The 20,981-nt window shown below is 24.7% G+C and overlaps 2 protein-coding genes across 2 annotated transcripts; one reads left to right on the top strand and one right to left on the bottom strand.

Moving 5' to 3' along the window:
• Window positions 1-2,933: 2,933 nt before the first annotated feature.
• On the top strand, window positions 2,934-9,186 carry LOC145840900 (lipase member K-like). Its single transcript, XM_082948251.1, has 7 exons — window positions 2,934-3,025; window positions 5,289-5,329; window positions 6,171-6,635; window positions 6,767-7,032; window positions 7,872-8,071; window positions 8,206-8,372; window positions 8,932-9,186. Exons 1-7 carry the CDS (start codon window positions 2,947-2,949, stop codon window positions 9,025-9,027), a joined length of 1,314 nt encoding a protein of 437 aa, XP_082804377.1. The 5' UTR covers window positions 2,934-2,946; the 3' UTR covers window positions 9,028-9,186.
• Window positions 9,187-11,419: 2,233 nt separating this feature from the next.
• On the bottom strand, window positions 11,420-19,016 carry LOC145840901 (glycine cleavage system H protein-like). Its single transcript, XM_082948252.1, has 5 exons — window positions 18,914-19,016; window positions 17,287-17,366; window positions 16,260-16,323; window positions 15,825-15,956; window positions 11,420-11,742 (listed from the first exon to the last, which is right to left on the bottom strand). Exons 1-5 carry the CDS (start codon window positions 19,005-19,007, stop codon window positions 11,648-11,650), a joined length of 465 nt encoding a protein of 154 aa, XP_082804378.1. The 5' UTR covers window positions 19,008-19,016; the 3' UTR covers window positions 11,420-11,647.
• Between the last annotated feature and the right edge of the window lie 1,965 nt (window positions 19,017-20,981).

The following is a 20,981-nucleotide window of genomic DNA, read 5'->3' as shown; positions in this document are numbered from 1 at the left end:
ATTCCAAACTTTATAAAAAAACTAATCCGAGCAAAGATAAAACTTTAACGTAAAAAGATAGCCGCCTTAACTTAAAAAAAAATGTTTATTTAAATCAATCTTATGAAAAAAAAAACGGTACTACATCCCTAGTTTATTATTTTACTTAATTAACTAACGTATGTAATAAAAAAAACTTAATAATAATTGTAGCAGAAGGATAAATGAGCAAGAACTTTTTAAGTTTTAAAGTTGATGAAAACTTTGAAAACTCAGAAATGTAAAACTTTGAAAATAACAACATAAGCATATGAAATATTGATATGAACAATGAAAAAATAAATATGATTTCTCCATTACAGTCTGTAGATAGGAATGTTTATACTAAAATTTTTATCATTTAACATTCTTAAACTTATGAAAACTAGGTAAAAAAGATGATTATCTAGGTTTGATGACTAATTGAAACACTAAAAATATTTTCTGTTAAACCTGTTTATTTTTTAAAATTCGAAGGGTAGAATTCTAATTAATTTCTTATGTAAGTGTTATAAAAAAAAAATTGCGATGATGAAAAGTTTTAAGAAAAAGTGTTTATTAATAGTAAAAACTAACAGTAAATAAAATTTTAAAAACTTGAGTAGTCAAAATTTGAACTGTCAGAATTTAAATTGTCGTGCACCTAAATGCCAGATCTTTATTTCATTTATTTAGTCAATATCTCATATTAAATTAGTTAGGTAAAATAATGTTTGCAACACGCGTTTACTAACCTATTTTTTTTACTTAATACATGGTAAAAAAATAATTAACATTATTAGTAAATTAGAAGTGATAATGTAGTATATGACTGCTCTTAATAGTATTTACTATGAAAAAAATATCTAACACTTTACTTCAAAAAATTGACTTCAAAATAGTTAAAGACTTATAAAGAAAATTTTAGTTAAAAAATAAGTTATCGTTTTCGATATAAAATTTAAAATCAAGCGTTTTTAAATAAACATTATCGTATAAACATATATCTTATCAATTATGAATTTGTAGTTTAAATGATTAAAAAGTAGACTAATTTAGATTATTTATGAAAATTTTATATAAATTTCTTCTTTCGGTTTACTGACCCTAATTTATAAAACAATATTATAAAATATAACTAAGCTCCATGTTGCTTATCAAAATTAAGTTTTTTTCTTCTCTTAATAAAAACAGTATTAATAACATTGGTGTTTTAATTGAATTGTGAAACTTTTATACCATGAAATATAACATATTAAAAAACATTTATAATAAACATAATACTAAACATACTTAAACAATTTTTTAAATTTTTGTCACTATTTTTATTTCATATTTTTAAACGACAAACTTACTTAACATTGAAAAGCATGACTTGAAAATAATGAGCTGATAATAAAAACAAATATTTAATTTACTAAATTGTACAACTTGTTGTTTAATTAATAATTTTTTTTAATTTTAATAAAAGAAGAAAAGTTTTTATTTACAAGTAAAAATTTATAGATGATTAGTTTTGTTAATACTGTGAACAAAAACAGTTTCTGTTTAAAATTATTTAAAAAAGTCTCAATCCAGCAAACAGGTTGAGTTAAATACCTAGTTATTGTTTAAAAAAAAATTTTTGTTTCGTTTCAAATAAAACGGCAACTTTTAGTGACCGCTAATAATTTCAAACCTGAGAAACGCTTGATGTGTTCTCTCAAGCAAAACTTTGCTGGAAAGAAAATATTTTAGGCATTTTTGAATTTAGCTTCAGGAATATAAGCGACAATTTAAAGAATAAGAATGAATGAGTGTGTTGTTTAGTATACTTTTTATAACTTTTTATGTTTTTAATGTAGTAAAGATTAGTTGGTCAACTACAACACTAGTGTTAAAGCTTTGAAGCAACTAAATAAACTTACGAACTGTTATATATCTGTAACATTGTTTGTTTTGTAAATAATATTGAAGCAAGACACCTTATTTTATTCAGACAGCTTACATACAGTATAAATATTTTATAAAATTAGTGTTTGTTTATAACTGTTTTATCTGTTTTTGGTATAAAAAGGTACTTTTTTTATTCTTTTTAGCAAGTTTTGTTAATAAGGTATATGTTATATAAAACTTAAGCTATTAAAAAGATGTATGTTTTTGTTCTTATAAATTAAAAAAAAAAGAATTTAAATACAAACAAGTAGTTCAATTAGCTAAATTTTAAAGTAAATAGTGTATATTTTTTCATGTTGTTTTGAATTATAACCAAAAAAAAAAATTATTATCTTCACAATAAAAAACCATATAACAAATCTTACTACTTACTCGATTAAGAAGACAAAGCTGGCTTTTGTATTAAAAAAACAGGTTTAGTAGTTTCACCAAATATATATGAGTTTTTGTTTTTCTAAATGTATTACAAGTATCTAAAAACACAATTCATATAAGGAAGCTATTTCACGGTATTTTGTGTTTAAAAGCAAATACTAATATCCTATAAAATATTATTAATGTTAAAGTTTTAAGTAAAGTTACATTAATTTTAATATTTTGTCCTAAATCCTTAATGCTTATTTAAAGAAGTTAAATAAGTACATAGTAATTAATTACACATAAAGATTTGATTAGTTGTAAATGTATATTAAAATACAAAGCGTTAAATATAAGGAATATTATTACTGGTTAGTAACTATACAATAAGAATATTAAGACAAACAAAATATCTAGTCTATTAAATTATGTGTCCAATTTTTTTATATTATGTAGTACTTTAGGTATCAAAAAAAGATAAAATTTTAAGTACTTTAAAGTCCATGCTTATACAAAGTCTTTGAATTGTATTTCAGTATGTTATGTTTTATTGGTATTCGCGAAGTTTTACCTGCAGATTTCATTTGTTTTTATAAACATCAAAAGTTTTCAAAGATTTCTCTATTTTAATTACTAACAGGTTTTAAATTAAGTAAAATGTCATTTAATTGTATTAAATGTGGATCATCAAAAAAAGAAGAAGAAGAAAATAATGAAGATTCTGCGTCTACTTTAAGTAAATACTACTTTAGTAGAAAAAATTGTACTTTGATTATAACTATCTTAATACAATTTAAAAAGAATGTAACTCGCAAAATGTTCTTTATGTATAAATAAAACCAGCTTTAAGAATATTTCAACTTGACCAAACCTAATAGTATTCTAAAAACTTTTTATTAATGTTAGATAACAAAGTTGTTTATTATTTATTAACTCAAAAAAAGTTAATTACTAGACTAATCATAAAATCTTGATTAGAACTATCAAATAAAGCTAATTAAAAGTTAAAATGAGGTCACAGTTACAAGAACTAAATAATTTTAAGGTATTACTTCCTGTTTCTAGGTTCAAATGTTTTTGAAATACACTTACAAGCTTAGCTGTAAAGACTTTTGTTAATTGAATTCTAAAACAAACATACTTTATTTGTAGAATGAAATATTTACAGTAAACTGAAAAAACAAAAATAGTCTAGATTTCAATGTTATACTTTTGTCTGCTATCAAATAAACCTTTTTTTTTCGTTCAAAAACATAAATTCAGTGACTTAAAAAATTGAAGAGTAAGAAAAAAAAAAGTAACTAAAGAAAAGTGTTTATTAATTAAAAAATCAGTTTAACTTAGCTTTGTATTTTCAATAACCTTTTTGATTATTCTATATACCATTAGTTGGTATTATGGAGTTTATTAATAAAATGAATTAGTATGTTTTTGTTTGTTTTATTAGCGCTAAAGTGTTAAATATCAATTTTAATTATTTTTTTTTAAACTTGCAAGTGAAAAAATACTTATAACTTAAAAACTTTTTTTTAGAGCTCTAGGTTTAGTACACTCTTTTACAACAAAATGCTAATTTCTGAGGTGTGTAGAATTCATAACTTTGTATTTATACTTTTTATCTCAATCAGCTTCAGTTTAATTTAAAATTGTATTTAAATAATACTTAGATTAAAATCTAAAGTAAGTTTAGTTAATTAAATACAATTAAAATTAGAAATATTTTTTTAAGATTTATAAGTGTAGAAAAAAGTATTAGTCTAGCTACAAGAATTGTTTGAATAATGAGTTTTTACTTTTATTATCAATAGTTTTACTTTTATTTAATTTTTGTTTATTTACAAATTACTTTTTACAACTTGTCAACTAGTATATAAAAAAAAAATACTAAAACATTAGAAATATAAGTTAAAAATATTTTGTAGAAAATGAGATTTAGCTGTTTAAGTTGTGGAGCGTCAAAAAGAAAAAATGAAAAAGTCAAAGACTACAAAATAATTTTAAGTTACTCTTTTTTAAATAACATCGATTCGTTAATTTTTTTAAATTTTAGTCAAACAATATCGTATTTTTAGATATAAAGTTCAACAAAGGTGATCATTTTCTCAAAGTTCAACTATAAGAAGTCGTAGAACTTTTATAACTTAAGTTTAAAGTAATAAAAACGAAAAAATTAAATTGCACACACTCTAGAATTTTTAGAATAATAAGTCATAATATATATGCTTAACCAATAAAACCTAAGATAATTATTTAAGAACAGTTCAAAGATCAAACTACAAAAGATTTTTTTATCTTTAATTTTAGAGCCAACACAAGGTATAACAAAAACATGCTTACTTAGCTTAATATAGCTTGTGCAGAAAAGTATTTTAATTATAAACTAAATTTTTATAAATATTATTACTTAACGTTTCTAAAGGTAAGATTACCCCTATAGTAATCTATAGTTTTTTTTAACTTATAAATTATTATGTTTATATTTTAAAGTATAGATTTAATTAAAAATTTAGTATACATACAACTAGAAATCGAAATTTTCTGTTTATGGTTTTTAATCATATTTATAAGTGGAAATCGAAACAGTTTATAAGTAAATTTATTATCGGGTAAATTAAACTTTTATACATAGAAAAAAATTGAGCTCAATCAAATGGTTTAAATAACTATAGCAGTATATAAAAGTTATACTAAAAAGAAAATGATTACAGTAAAACAAAAAGTTTTTTATATTACTTCCTACTTTTAAGCAGTCAATTAAAATTTAACCTATTGCCCTTGTTGTATTAGAAAGCCACACTAATTCTGTGTAATGATTTATATTGTCTTTAAGTACAACTAAAACAATGCTTATTTTAAACATTCGGTATCAAAAAGAAGTTTTAAAGATATGTCGAAAGCGTTTTTTTTCAATTAAAAAAAAAAAATACAGTAAAATTCTTGACGTTAAGTTTATTAGTTTTTTATTAAAACAGTAAGTTTTATGATAAAATATTTTAAAGGTGAACAAGAAGATGAACAACCAGAAACAGCAATGAAAGTAGTGAGTTGTACATTTGAAATTACATCAAAAATAAAAAAACTTTACCAGCTTCAAAAATTATTAAATAAAAAATTCAAAATATTTTACTTAAAACAGTGTTTTCTATTTCCTACTTAGTTTTTTTATTTAGTATTTCGATGTGGGTTGTAGTTTTTACTAAAAGTAAACTTATATTTACATTTTTGAACGTTTTTGTTTTTAAATACAGAATACTAGCTACTTTTATTATTTTTTCACAGTCAATTAAGTACAACTTATGTAAAATAAATAACTATGAACTTCTACGTAAGGTTTTAAAAACTTTTGAAATTATTTTTTTTGTAACACTGCAAACTACTAAAATTTTGTTTTATTTTACTATGTCAAAATATTTATTTTAAACTAACTAACATAAAGTCTATTTAACCTAGCATTTTATGATTTTAAAACACCGAAACTAAAAAAAGGAGCAAAAAATTTAAAAAAATTACTTAAACTCTATAAAAAAACAGTACGTTATCAGTTTAAAAATGGACATATGAGCATTAAGAGCTAAGGATAAATAAGTTTTCAACTAGTTTTCATTACTAATGTACCAATTTATTAAGAAACAAAAAATAAACATCACAATCTTAACTAGTTTAATCCAATTCAGCCGTTCTAGAAAAACTAACGCCAAGAATTCTTATTTTATTTCAAAAATTGCAAAATAAATTATAACCTACAATTAGTAAAATATTTCATTTATATTATATAACAAATAAAAACTTTTATAACAATCAAATAAACACTTTTACAACAAATGATACTTCTGTACTTAAACAAATGTAAGTAGCCTTTTGGATACTATTTGTATACACAGGAAGAAATAATAAACTTCAGCGGGTTCAAGTCGGAATTCCACAGCGTGCAAACAGCAGACGGTTACATACTGGGGCTCCACAGGGTCGTCAGCTCAAGCACAGCAAAAGTTCCTGCTGAAACACCAAACTTGAAAGAAGTTCCAGCCAAAACACCGAACACGACAGAAACTTCTGTCAAAACACCAAACACGACAAAAGTTCCTGCCACAAACACGTTTCCAGTGCTTCTCCAGCACGGTGTCCTGGCCGACTCTTCTTGTTGGATGTGCGTCGGCAAGGACAACAGCTTGCCGTTCGTGTTGGCCAGGGCGGGACTGGACGTGTGGGTGAGCAGCAGCAGGGGCACGGTGTACTCGCGGGACCACGTGACTTTGGATGCCGACAAGGGCCACGAGTTCTGGGAGTTCACGTGGCAGGACATGAGCCAGAAAGACCTGCCCGCCTTCGTGGACCACATCCTGAAGGTTGTGGAATAATTGGACTGTAGCGCACTTTATCATATAACGATGTTTATATTATATATGTGTTTGTATTTATACTTGCTTCAGATTTTTTATTGTGGGTAAAACATTTAATGAGGATTTTTTCTATAAAGGAAACCGGAAAGGAGAAGCTTCACTACGTCGGCCACTCGCAAGGCTGCCTGATGTGCTTCGCAGCGCTGTCGGACGATTTGGAACTTAACTCGAAAATTGCGTCGTTTCAAGCGTTGGCGCCCGTGTTCCGGCTGAAGTATCTGCTGGGACCGCTGAAAAGCGCTGCCAAGATCGCCGCGTCGATCGCTCCGTCGAGCACCAAGTTCGGAACGGAGTTGTTGGGAAGTTCCTGGCTGACTAAGAAGATTGCAAGAAGGATACAGAAGTTTGTTGACTAAAAAGAAGTTTCTAATCTTTTAATTTTAATTTGTAATGGTAAAAAAGTAAACAACGAGATAGTTCATAACAAAAAATAATGTAATCGCATGACTGGTCAACTTTAATACAGTAGAAGAAATGTTAGATTAACTTTGTGAAAATTGAAATATGTATAAAAGAGTCTAATAAGCTACAAACTTACTTTAAAATATAGCCAATTTAGTTTGTAAGTAGAAAAAAACGGTAAAGTGTACATAAATTTTGTTATATCGGTGTTGAGCATTTGTTGAGTTTTTTATAGCGTTTCTTCGTTAACAACTTTGAAGCTTCACTAAAAATATTAACTTCAATAAGTACCTATAAGTTGTTCGATAAGTTGTCAAAGGAGAGTTAATATATTTTCAAAGATTAAGATTAATTAAAAGTTTATAGTTTTTGAAAATGCTTAGTGTAGATATAATAATTACTAAAAACACTAAAGTTTTACGTACACGATTAAAATTGAACAATCCATTTTCCTATTTGATTTGATAAAAGTTTAGTTGTAACTAAAAAAAGTAAACATTGCGATTTTTTTCTTTAAAAGCAAGTTACAAGTAAAAACATCTTTGAAGAAGAAAATCTCAAGTTTAAAAACTATCAAACCCTTTTAATTTAAATACTTAATGTTTGATATGACGTTTAATACGCTGCAAATTTGGTCTGTTTTTCTTTAAATTAGCTATCAAATACTAGTTTGTTTTTCATGGTTTTAATTATCAAAATTAATTTTTTCTTCACTTAGTAGGCAACAAAGTTCTTCAAAGTAGATAAAATTAATTAACTACAGTTGTTATACTGTCTTAGGTCTCAAAATTCAAATGCTGGTAACAGCAAAACGAGAACTATTTTAGCAAACGGCATCGGTTTGCACTTGGGCCATTATTTTCAAGACCGACTCGGTGTCTTCTTTGCTCACGTTCCGGCTGGAACCTCCTACCACAACGCGTTGCACTACGCTCAGATTGTGAAGTGTGGTAAAACGAGAAAGTATAAGCATGAAAAAAGTAAGCTTAGTTTTACAAATACTACATTTAATTGTATTTAACTTAAAGATAAGTAAACAAATATAAAACATATCGGACAAGTTTAATCATTTTGGACTTCATTTTTAACACTATGTGCTCTTTTTTGTTTGCAGGTAAAAAGAACAGGGAACTATATGGGAAGAAAACTCCGCCCGCTTATGATATTTCTAAAATAACGGCACCTGTGTACCTCTACTACGGGGACATGGACCAGTTCACGCACGAAAAAGATGTTGCGTACTTGTTGAGAAATCTAAAAAGTGTAAAGCACAAACAACTGGTAAGTTGCAATGTTTTGTATTTTAACTTTTTAGTAAAGTTGTCTATTAGATTTCGTATTACCTCTAATTTGAAATGTTTTTATATTACTTTTTGGGTCATAAAGCTGAGTTAGTATAAGTAAACTAGATGGTTTAAAAAATAAGAAAAACTTGTTATTCATAAAGGCTTTCGATGTTGAAATATTTAAAAACCTTTTAAAGTTTACTATATTACACAAGGTTTTCAAATTAAAAAAAAAAAGAATTAGTATTATTTTATGGATTTTAGCTCATAACAGTTTTTTACCTAGATGTTAATAGTATATTATATGAAATTTTTTATAAGCTCTTTTCTGGTTAAAATTTTAATGTAAGATTGCTAAAATCATTAATCAGTATTTTAAAGTTGAAGTAAAAAAACAAATTTTTCTTATAAAGTTCATTTAGAACAAAAATATCTTAACTAACTACAAATAAATATATATAAGTTGTGTTTTTCAGAAAAGAATAACTTAAGTAATGATTTAAACCAATAAACAAAAACTTTATTCAAAATAAGTAATTTAATATAACATTTAGTTTCCAGATTGGGATCACATGGATTTCTTGCTTGGATCAGATGCACCTGAGAAACTTTATACACCTATCGCTAAAAAACTGTTGTCTTTTAATTAGTGTAATTGTGCAAAGCTCTAGATTTTCTAAACTTTCCTTTTTTTTTTAAGTTTGTACTTTTTGCCATTAAAATAAGTTTATATCGTAGAATCATTTTAGTATGTCTGTTGAAAAACCAAAGAATGGTTTATTCAAAAATATTTCAACAATAAAATAAAAACGAAATAGTTAAAACCGATTATTGTAGTTGCATATTAGAAGCTTAAATGAATAAACTATAAGTATAGTGTAGCAATATAGTTAATACTAAATACATACTATTTAAAAATACTTAAAAAAGTAATAGTCATCTTAATTGATAAATAATAATTAAACATCAATAGTTTTATGAAATTTAATTTACTTGTACATAAAATTTTAACTGGCGATCAAACGTAATAGGTAAATATGTAACTGTTTACATAAATTTTAGGTTTAGATTTTAAAGTTTGACATAATTTTTAAATATGACCAAAAAGTGTGCATGTTTTAGTTTATATACAAATCTAAAAGTATAGACTTTCTGTTCTATTATTTAGGTTATACTAGACATTTTACAGAAAGATATTTGTTGTAACTTTAAAAAAGTCATAGTAGGGATACTTTTTCTATACAACGATCAATTAGATTTTTGATAGGTATATTTTTTAAATTACTTTTAATGTTATTAGACACTTTAAGAAGAGAAATCAACTATTATTTTTTTGGATCGTAAATTTATTATTATACTTTTTATAGTTTATTGTAAAGTTTTATTATCTATTTCGACATATGGTAAGCCATTAAAATATAATTTACAGTTTAAAAAATTCAAGCAGTGATATATTTTATTTTCAGTAAAGATATTTATAAAATTAGTTCAACTATGTTGAATTTTAATTGTATAAGTACTTAAAATTTCCTTACAAAGTTTTGCTGACAGAGTAATACTAATAGCTTATGTGCTAAACGAAATATATGTTTAGTTCAAAGCAAAATATGAAATTAGTACTTTAGTTTAAAAACGGGCTGGTTTTTTAAAGAAGAATGCAGTGTTAATAGAATAAAAAAACTTAACCGTTGAAAACCTTTACAAAAAAAATTGAAGTATTAAAAAAAAGTTTTTAAGCTAAAATATTTAAGTTACCCACAATGTCTTTAGAGATATCTATTGTAATAGAAAAAAATTAACAACAAAATAGTGAAAAAATAACTATGAAGTAATTATTTGCAGTTACTTTCATATTGATTAGAAGTTTATTTATAAGCTTATATATATACGACTATAACTTAGGTTGTTTTGAAAAATTAATTTATTTTAATGGTTTAAAATGTAGAAAAAAACTCCATGTTAGTGGTAAATAAATTTTGTTTTTTATTTAAAGCACAGACAGTAAGCTTTTAAATATGTGTTTAAACAACTTCAGTTTATAAATACACAGCTTTAAGAAATTTAATACAATAATATTTTTTATGTAGTAGTTTTTCATTTAGATTCTAAATTTAGTGCTAAAAATCTTAATGGATAAATAAACTTTGTCTAGTGTAAAATTAAGTTTTCAGTTAATAGTTTAGAATGGAATTTATATAACTTTAAGGTAATACTTAAAAATAGTTTTGAAGTTTTCTAAACGGATTGTACTTATAATGTTTCTATCAAGAAATAAATTTATATTTTTATAACAGAATTATAAATATTATCATCACTTTTTTATTTCACACATAAAACTGACTGATTTTACACCATAGGAATAAAACTTATCACGGTTAAGCTCAATTATTTAAGACTGCATCATTTTACTTATTTTTTCTTTAAATTCATGAAAAAAAAATTATTGAAGTTTTTTAGATTACTTAATAAATGATAAGTAAAATTAGAAGTTAAAAAAAATAGTATACTGTAGAAATTGTGTAAACTTTTATTTAAAAACTTTGAGAAGTTACATATGCTAGTATAACTACCAAATTATCTAAACAAGTTATTTTTAGAAGCTTTTTGACTACTAAAGCTGCAGTAAAGAGTTATATTTCACAGTTGAATTTAAATAAAATTGTTGCTCTTTCACAAATTTTCTAATTAGTTTGTCAGTTTCAAGAAATTCAAAAATAAACAAAAACGTGACTTAAAAAACCAAAATACTAAAAGTATCGATAATGATGTTTATAAGTTTCTTTGAAAAAATTGTGTATTCTAGCTTGTTTAATTAGATTTATTTTAACTTTTGAGATTGCTGTTTGAAAGCTTACTTTTCGAAAGATATACATTTTTTCAACTTTATTAATCTAATTTTAAGTCTATTTAATTAATACTTAACAAGTCATCTCGTGTGTTGTCAAATTTTTAATTAGCTTTAAATTTATAAAACGTCACCGTCATTTAAAAACAAGGTATTTGTAGCTTTTTGCCTCAAACGTATTATCATTCACTAAACTATTTAAACAAAAATTATTTTATTAAGTCACAAAAACTACATAAAACAGGAACAAAACAAAAACGCTAGCATACAATTTTTCTGAATTACTAGTTCATATTTTTCCTAAAATACTTCAAAAAAAAAACTTGTGTAACAAAAATAAGATACTGATAGCTGAAAGAAATATTCCAAATAAAAAACACGTTAAGTAAAATTATCACGATGGTTTCTCGCACTCATGCGGCAAATCAGTCAGAGTCTTCGGAGTACTGCTTGTACTGTTCGCCGTTCATCAATCCTTCGAGCTCGCTTGCGTCAGACATCTTCATCTTCAGTATCCAACCTGCGAAAAATTTAAATTAACATGAAAGGTTTAAACTTCACAGGTGTGAGAGTCAGAGATGAAAGGCTGGCAGTGTATAGTTCCATGAGACAATGCACAATTTCAGCTCTACTGTCAGATCAATAAGAATCGTATGTAAACAGACATATGTGTACACAATATTTAAGATATATTTTATCAGCGTTTTTCTTATAATGCAGTAAATAAAAGATAGATAACAGATAGATGCCCAACATTCAATACAGCAGTTGAGAATATTATTTCACTCGAACTTTGTTTAATTTATACAATAAGTATTTTTCAGTTTTTTGTGTTAACTAGTATTTTTTATGTAATGTATTACTCTTTTTTAATAAACAACTTGAACCTAAAAAGAGTTACAATCGATAATGTAGGTAGATCAGTTTCTTTTATAAAGTATTTGTGAGGTAATTTTATAAAAATATAAATGGTAATTTGAAATCTATAGTTATAAGTTAACTTAATTTATGACACTTGAGGAAAACATAACTGTTTTTTTTTTTAATTTAAAAACATTTTAGCAGGTTAAAACTCTACTAAGTTATTTAAAAAACTACGTTTTTATTAATAAAAATGCTTAATTATCTTAAAGTTGATAAAAGACTTTAAAAAAAATGCAGTTAGAAAAATATTTATATGATCTCAACGTAAGAAAGATCAAGTTAGTCTTGTAAAAAATACTTTGTTCTAACAACTTATAACTTTAACTTAATTGATAATAAGCTATACTATTTTTTAAAACATTTTAAAAAGTTCCTTTAGTTTTAGTTATCAAATATAGCTAAAAGTTTCAAATAAAAATGCTTTTTAAATTGATGTGCAAATGTTAATACATTTTCAAAGCTGCCTAGATGACTTTAGTTAATCGCAAAAATAAACACATTTTAAAATAGTTCAATTACAGAAAGTAGTCTACAAAATTTTTCATTTTCTTTAATCTAAATCAATACTTGATTTAATTACAATCTATTAAATTGTATTTCGGTTTGCTCTATACTTATTTTTTATCAAATTATAAAAAATACTGTAACAGCTGAGTAAACTTACATTCGTTGAAGTCACAAGATATTGTTGCTAAACATACATGACTACAATAACTAAACAGTGAAAAAAAATATACATACCAAATCACGTTAACTACAATAGTTATGTGCAATAAACTTTAATGTCAAATTAAATTATTTAAATAAGTAAAAATACGTGATACTCATAATGAAAAATTTTACTTTTAAAAAAATTTATAGCAATTTAATTTCAATCCAACTTTACATATCACATTGATAGAAAATATTTACTCATTTATTAACTTTAACCAAACAACAGTAACCACAAATTTATACTGGTTAAAAGTTATAGATTTAAATTATATATTAACCCATGTTCAGTATTATATTTAGTAAAACAAACACGACTAAATTCATAAACAGCTACGTTTGAAAACAATTTATACAAAACAGTCAAAAACCAAATAACTAACACAGTATTCTACGTTGTTGTTAAGGAAAACATACTTTAGTCACAACAAACTTGAATTTAGTATAATTAAACTTTTTTAGTATGAAACACAACAAAAAATTGCATTAAAACCTTATTAAATCTGTTTGAATAAAAATAATAGTCTGAGTGAAAAAACAGCCAGAAATTATTTTCAAAAGTAAAAACTTTAAATCTTATTTCCGACACCTTAAACTTGCTTTAAACTACTTTGAATTCACTATATGTTCTTACACAACAGTTAATTATACATTTGTGCACATTAAACGGTAACAAACAGTTAGAAACACGATTTCATTAGTGTGCAGCTAATTCAATGAGTTAAAAAACTAATACTTGTAGCATCTGCAATAGATGCGCGGTAAGTGGAAGTTCAAATAACTGTTGGTCGATTATGTTGCAACATGTTGCATCAACTCAAGTTTTTGATAACTTCCTACTCCTTTGCTAGTTTTTTAAAGACAACCAATGACTAAATAACTCAACTTTTTTTGGAGATCACTAAGGAAAAACTAGACTAGCTTGTAAATAAAAAAGTAAAGTAGTTTAATTTATAAATTCAACTTTAAAACATTGCTTGAAACCAAAAACATTTTAATAGTTATAAAAAGTATAAATGAATTTTAAGATTAAGAACTGTCGTAGTTAAAATCAATACAACCAAAATAGATACTCATACATAGCTAAAAATATGGTAAATTTATTATAACCTAAAACTTATTGTATGGTTTTGGGAAATTTAAAAACTCAACACAGCAACCTAATAAAAAAACGAACATTAAACTATTACTTAATTTTTCATGATAAATATTAAAATATTGAATAAGTAAACCATAAACATGCTTTAAGTATTTAACATAAAAAAGAAGCTTTATAATCTACAAAGTTAGATAAGTATTTCACAATCTCAAACAAAATTAAGTTTAAGCTGTTTTAATATATTATCAAAACTGTGTTGATAAACTTCATAACATTAAAGTTGTTAAAAAAAAAGCAGTTTAAGTTTTAAGATAGTTAAAACTATAAATGTAAGTAAAAATGTTGCTAGTTTCAAAATAAAGTATGTAGGTGAAAATTTAACGAAGTACAAAATAAAGTAATATTTGCTAACTTATTTAGAATTCTATTTATATCTAAAACGTACTAACATTTAATCTGAACTAAAAAGCTTATAAAAAACATTACTTGAAAAAATTGCTATAAATTACTTTATGTGTTAGGTGCAATACGAACAAATAAGTTTTTATAACATAAATAGTGTTGCTTTTATTGGCATCTACCAAAATGTTTCACAGCAGTATTTAAAAAAAGCTTAGTCAGAGTTTTGATATTTATATTTACTCTAAAAAAGTTTTAATGTCCTATTTGATTTTTAAACTTTTAGTTTTTTTAATTAATAAATATCAATTTACAACTATTTATTGAAATAAATCTAAGAAAAATTTGAAAAAAAAAGATGTCTGATTTCTCTTGTAAATAAAAATTTTAAGTACAAAAACAATAAAATTTACTATAAATTTTTTAATTAAATTTTTTTGTTAGAGTAAATTGGTAAAATAAGTGTAAATATTTTTATAGTAATTTCACAAACTCTTTCATTTTTTTAATTTATGGATAAAAAACTAATAAAAGGTGTTATACTTAATTGTCAGATTGTAACTATTAAAATATTGTATTATACAGCTATGAGACAATAGACTATATAATTTTTTAAACTGGAAAAAAAAAATTAGAGACAGACAAAGGAACAAGGTTATTGCTAAACTTAACTTTACATTAAATAAAGAAATATTTTAGATTTTTTTTTCTATCATTACAAATTATAAATATTTGAAGGGTCCACCTCACTTTTTACCAGTCGATCTTATTTTGTTTTGTTTATCTTAGCTATCAAACTTTTTACCTTTTTATAAAGTTCAACGCTACTTTCAGAGATATTAGGCATCAAGGTCGGTGTATTCAGTAATTTATAAGCAGGTGGCGCAAATAAAAAAGGCAAAGAAAATTATATTACCAAAAACCTACCTTATCCTTTACTTTTTACTTCAAGTCAGTTGAATATTTTCTGCTAAATGAGTTTTTTCACTAAAATTTTGTGTGTATAATAAAGATGAAATTATTACAAATACCTTTAACATGAACTTTTCCTTTCAAACGAAATAAATTTAATTATTTCTAAATTCTATATAAAGTAGTTGTTAAATTAAATTTTAAAACTCATTTATACAATAAATTGTTACTTTAAAATCGATTTATTGGTTTTATTTTGAATACCTTTATATCTAACCAAACAAATATGTATATAAAATGCTGTAAAGTCTAAACATGTTTCTTTTATAATAATACTAATGATAAACCAATTTGATTAAAGTTGTATGGCAAGAAACAAATGATTCATTTATAAACGGAAACAAAATTTAATTTAATATTTTTTTATGGGCACAAAACAATAAAATATATGTAACATATTCAAATTTAGATAATCGGTACTGAAAGGAATCACTTAGATTAGCGAATCAGCAGCTTGAATTAAATGTTGTTTTTTTTAATTAGTTTACAAGACTTACCAAGATTTTCAGGACTTTCATTCAGCAGTCCCGGTTGCTCCTCTAAATTTTCATTGGTGCTGGTCACGGTACCTGACAGGGGAGTTATGATGTCACTTGCTGCTTTGACACTTTCGACAGCTCCAATTACATCTGAAACACAAACGGGTAAAAAATTTAATTATATACAAGAGGTTAAACAATGCTTTATTTTGTCATACATTGTGAAAAAATATTCACTTAGTTTGCTATACACTGTCAGTAATTGACAACAATATATATTTAAAAACCACAATATTTGAAAAAAAAAACAATAACATTTTAAAGACAAAAGAATAGCATTTAAGCAAACAAAACATTTTTTTAATAGCTCAACAAATAGCAGAAAATAAAGACAATTAAACCTACTTAAAGATTACGTTTTTGTACATCATAATGCAATAAAAAATGACAAACCTCCCTGCTCAATAGAGTCACCTACATCTGGAAGTTCGCAATAAACCACTTCGCCAAGTTTATCCTAATTAGTAATATTTATTAACTACTTTAGTTAAAAAAAAATTGTAAAACTACTTCATAAACAAAACTATTGATTGTTTTTTGTATATATGTTTAATAACTTTGGGCTAACTATATTCTGCAGTTTATTATACTTGAAATTAAACTTTAACAAAAAGAAATTTAGTAGTAAGTTGAGCCTTAATGTTTTAATATATGTTTATTCTACTTTTCAAAATTTTATGTTTAATTGAGAATCTCTTTAAACCAGTGTTTTCCAAAGTGAGCCATACGGCCCCTTAGGGAGTTGGTGTAAGGAGCAAAAAAAAGGCCTTAAGTGTATTTCAAGGAAGTTTTTGAGAAATCTTGTCAAAGGGGCCATAGCTTTTCCTATTTCTTTATAAGGGACCTTATGAAAAAAGTTAGGGAAACCCTGATTTAAACTCATTGACTAACTGAAAAAAATCTTGATTTAATATATTTGTTTTTATTTTGTTGGATTTTGAACTGTAGCTGGTGCTATTTCAAAAGATCAATGTTTACAAAAAGTAATTTAATTTTCAAAGTTTACTTTTTTCTTCAACTTTAACTTTAATTAAACCTATTAAAATTTTTAGACAATTGTTCGTTTTTAATTCAATTTTTTATTTTTAATTTGCATTTGAACACAATATTTAGTGGCAACTTTATTAACTATTAAGCACATGTATACACATGGTACTAAATTTACAGATAATAAAGAATATAAGGAATTTTACTAAATTTTACACAAGACATACCAAAAAACGCAGCTTTGAGATATAACATTCAAAGCTATTAAAATAATTTTAAAATAATGCTTTGTTAGTCAGCTGTTTTTGTGTAAAGTTACTTTCAACTTTATAATCTACAAACCCACCATAAATTTAAAACATCATAATAACATTTTGCTGCTAAAACTTTAGAACAAAAATTATAAATTAAAAGTTATTTTTTATAAACTGACTTGGGCATGATCCGAAATTCCTACAGTTGCTTCATTACCTTCCACTTTTACCCACTCATGGTCTTTGGAAAAGTATGTGTCTGATAAAACATAATATTGTAGTTAATTTTATCTTATAACAATTTTTAAATACTTACTAACTTTACAATATTTACCGTTTTTTATTGAAAATATTTAATTAACTTTAAATGTTTACTGCCCTATGTTGCAATTAATGACACTTTTCCCAAGGTTAGAAAGTTGGCTTATCCATGCAAAAGTGACATGATTAAAAGTATGAAAGCTATCTTAATAAAAAACAAAACTAATAAAAATAGTACATTTTCATAAAGTTTCTAAAAGTGTGCCTATGTGGTCAGCAGAATTAAAAAATAGCTTCTTTAAACTGAGCTGTTTTAAGTTTCAATTTAATTTAAACTACCAATAAAATATAAATAAAACTGTAAAAAACACATGTATTCAAACTGTGGTATTTTGAAGAATTTTTATTTATGATACTTCTAGTAAAGTACATTTAAACTATCACTCTGTACAGTTAACGCTATAGAAGAGTTCAAATATTTATTGCAAAAATTAACATAGACTTTTATTTGAAAGCTTAAATTATGTGCTTAAAAAGTTCTGTAACAAATTTTTGAGATATATTCAATTTAGCAATAAGTTGCAGCTACAAATGTATAGTTAAGAAATCTTTATCGGCTAATTTCTCATAATAAAAAAAATATTACAAAATATCAATCTAATCCTTCATTTCTTAAGTAACTAACTAGAAATTTTTAGGAAGTCATCCTAGCATTATAAAAAAAAAGTTATTGTAAAATAAATAAGTAATTTATAACTAAAGTTAAGAAACTAATAAAAATTAAAAAAAAAAATATTATGATTTTTTTTTGTTTTTATTAATAAAAATCTTCAACAAATTTGTAAATCACTTTTTTCACAATTTGATCTTATTATATATAGTTTTAACTAAGCTACAAGGTGCTTTTAACAAATTTTGAAATTCAAAATAGTTTTTGAGATATAGCAAGTTAAAGTCAAGCAGCAATAGGTTCCTTATGAGAGGCTGAAACTAAAACTGCAAAAAAAGACTATGTCACTAAAATTTTATCACCTTCTACATTTTATGAGATAACTACCTTAATCTTTCAGAAAATGTTCCTTGCATTATTTAAAAAAAATCTTTGAAAGGATTTAAAAAAAAAATAAAAACTAAAAACTTTATACAAAAAATTAACAAAAAAACAGTTTTTTGTTTTGTTTTTTTGTCCTAAAGTTTTTATTTTTTAATTTTTTTGCAACAGAATTTTCTAAATAATGCAAGGAACATTTCCTGAAAGATTGAGGTAGTTATCTCAAAAATGTAGGAGGAGATAGATTATAGTGACTTATAGTTATTTGCCGTTTTAGTTTGTGCCTCCCATAAAGAACTTTATTGCATTGTAGTCTCCGACTTTAACCGGCTATATCTCAAATATTATTTTGAATTTAAAAATTCTTTAAAAACAACTTGTAGTTTAGTTAAAAATCAACAAAATAAGACTAAATTATGAAAAAGGTGATTTACCCCCCCCCCCCCCCCAAGCTCTTAAATAGTTGATTAACAAAATATCTAATAAAAACTTACCTAAATTTTTACTAGTGCAATGAAAAGATCTTTTTGCAACATTAGCAAGAGAAGATCTTACTGATAAGGCAACTTTAGCAAACATTAAACTCATATTTATCTGTTATCTGAAATAAAATAGGTTTCTATTCAGAATGAACAATAAATAACAAATTTTACTCAAAGAACAGAAAAAAAAAACTTTTTGTTTGGATAGATTTTAAAATTTTAATTAACTTAGTATACTTAGCATTTAAAATGCAATTACTTATCAATTTGGTGGGCAAAGAATTAATCTTAAAAAGTCAGTACTACTGTCACAGTAGTGCTTAACAAAATATCACTTTAATGCAAGATTATTAAAAAACAGTTTTGTTAATTTTTACAGTATAATATTTCGTAACTAGGCCAACTAAGACTTTTTAAAAGTCAGGTTTGAAAGATTTTTCCGGCAAATATGGCCCCTAAATTAGAAAAGTTGCCCACTCCTAAGCTAGTTTAATAAGAGTTAAACTTAAAATCAAAATAAATAACGGTGCACTTATTATAAGTTAAAACATGTTTTTATTTCTTGCCTAAAACTATTTTTAATAATTTTTCTATTGTAGATTTTAACTACAAATTAACATTACCTGTTTTAACTTATAGCATCTAATAATTTTTTTTCATAAATTACTTAGTTTAGACAACAAAAAAAGATAAATCATAAAATGCATTAATATGGACTTTATACTTTAAAGGTGGCAATTAAAGTTCTCAGCTTAAATAAAATAAATAGAGATTGAGCAATAATAAATTTAAAATTTTATTAAACAAAATAATGTTTCACTCGTTTGAAGACGAGATCTTCAAGACAAGAACGTTATCTATAAAGCTACAGTTACGACAAAAAAAGAAATAAAGCAATATGTAGGGAGCACAGGAGGAACTTTCAAAACAAGGTGGTATAGCCATAATAGTGATATGAAAGTTTACAAGGAGAACAGAGCCGAACTGTCTAAATATATTTGGAAACTAAAACTCAACAATACTAACTACAACATCAAATGGGAAATTTTACACCACATTGGGCACATAAGGAAACCGCAGAGAATCTGCAGGACCTGCACCTATGAAAAAATGGAAATAGCAAACGCTGACGGGAGAACTTCATTAAATAAAAGGAACAAATTAGTTTGTTCTTGTGTACATTTTAAAAAGCTTTATTTTAAAACTTAAGAGCATTTTGATAAGCAAACCACTATTTTAATTTGTACATTTTTACCAATATATAGTTACGTCACAATACGGTAGTCAGACTTTTTTAAACGAGTAAATTTCAATATTTAACATAAAGATTTAGTTGAAGAGTTGTTTTGTTTTCTTTGTTAGTTATCTACAAATTTCGAAAGACTACTAAATGTTAGTATAGATATTTTTATTTATTTTATTTCTTTATATAATTGTTCAAGTTTTAAGAATGTATAATTATTAAGTAACTTATATTTATCTAAATCTAACCTAACAACATAATCTTTGTATACTAGTAACTTTAAGCTATAAGTTTTAATTAGATTTTATTCAGTTTTTTCTTATAATTTTATTTATTTTTTCATTTCTTTTGTTTCAAGTTTAGCATAATGTCTTCCTACATGTTATTATTTACAGATTTTAAACAGCTGAAGATCTCATCTTCAAACAAGTGAAACATTGTTTTGTTTAAAAAAATTTAAAATTTATGATTTAATGCATTAATAAATACATTAAGTTAAAAAAAGTTCTTTATCATCTTAAAACATTCTTTAAAAAGTTCAAAAGGTTTTATAAGTTAGAACAAATAAAATGACTTTCTATAAATATTTTTTGATTAATGAATTAGTCTTTGCTTAAATAATTTAAATATTAACAATTGATAAACATGAAAAAAAAAAAGATTTTATACTTTTTTATTGAATAGTGCTTTTAATTTTGTTTATTAATTTGAGCTTTCCTTAAGGAGCCTGTTAAATGCTTTACTTTAATTAACTATATTTTAATTTTACTTAAAACTTTATTAGATGTTACAAAGTTTCTGAAAGCTAAGACTAAACTTGACACAATCAGGTCAAAT

The sequence above is a fragment of the Thalia democratica genome, chromosome 7 (assembly GCF_965202585.1).
Source record: "Thalia democratica chromosome 7, ktThaDemo2.hap1.1, whole genome shotgun sequence".
In the NCBI taxonomy this organism is placed as follows: domain Eukaryota; kingdom Metazoa; phylum Chordata; class Thaliacea; order Salpida; family Salpidae; genus Thalia; species Thalia democratica.
This window is presented reverse-complemented; position numbering and strand designations above follow the sequence as displayed.

Bases quoted from the DNA above. Each gene is read 5' to 3' on its own strand.
- LOC145840900 (XM_082948251.1), top strand. From the start codon at position 2,947: ATGTCATTTAATTGTATTAAATGTGGATCATCAAAAAAAGAAGAAGAA. The intron at 5,330-6,170 runs GTGAGTTGTACA...TTGTATACACAG, and splicing joins CAGAAACAGCAATGAAAGTA to GAAGAAATAATAAACTTCAG. The intron at 8,072-8,205 runs GTAAGCTTAGTT...TTTTGTTTGCAG, and splicing joins AAAGTATAAGCATGAAAAAA to GTAAAAAGAACAGGGAACTA.
- LOC145840901 (XM_082948252.1), bottom strand. From the start codon at position 19,007: ATGAGTTTAATGTTTGCTAAAGTTGCCTTATCAGTAAGATCTTCTCTT. The intron at 16,324-17,286 runs GTCAGTTTATAA...ATTACTAATTAG, and splicing joins GAATTTCGGATCATGCCCAA to GATAAACTTGGCGAAGTGGT. The intron at 11,743-15,824 runs GTAAGTCTTGTA...AATTTTTCGCAG, and splicing joins TGAAAGTCCTGAAAATCTTG to GTTGGATACTGAAGATGAAG.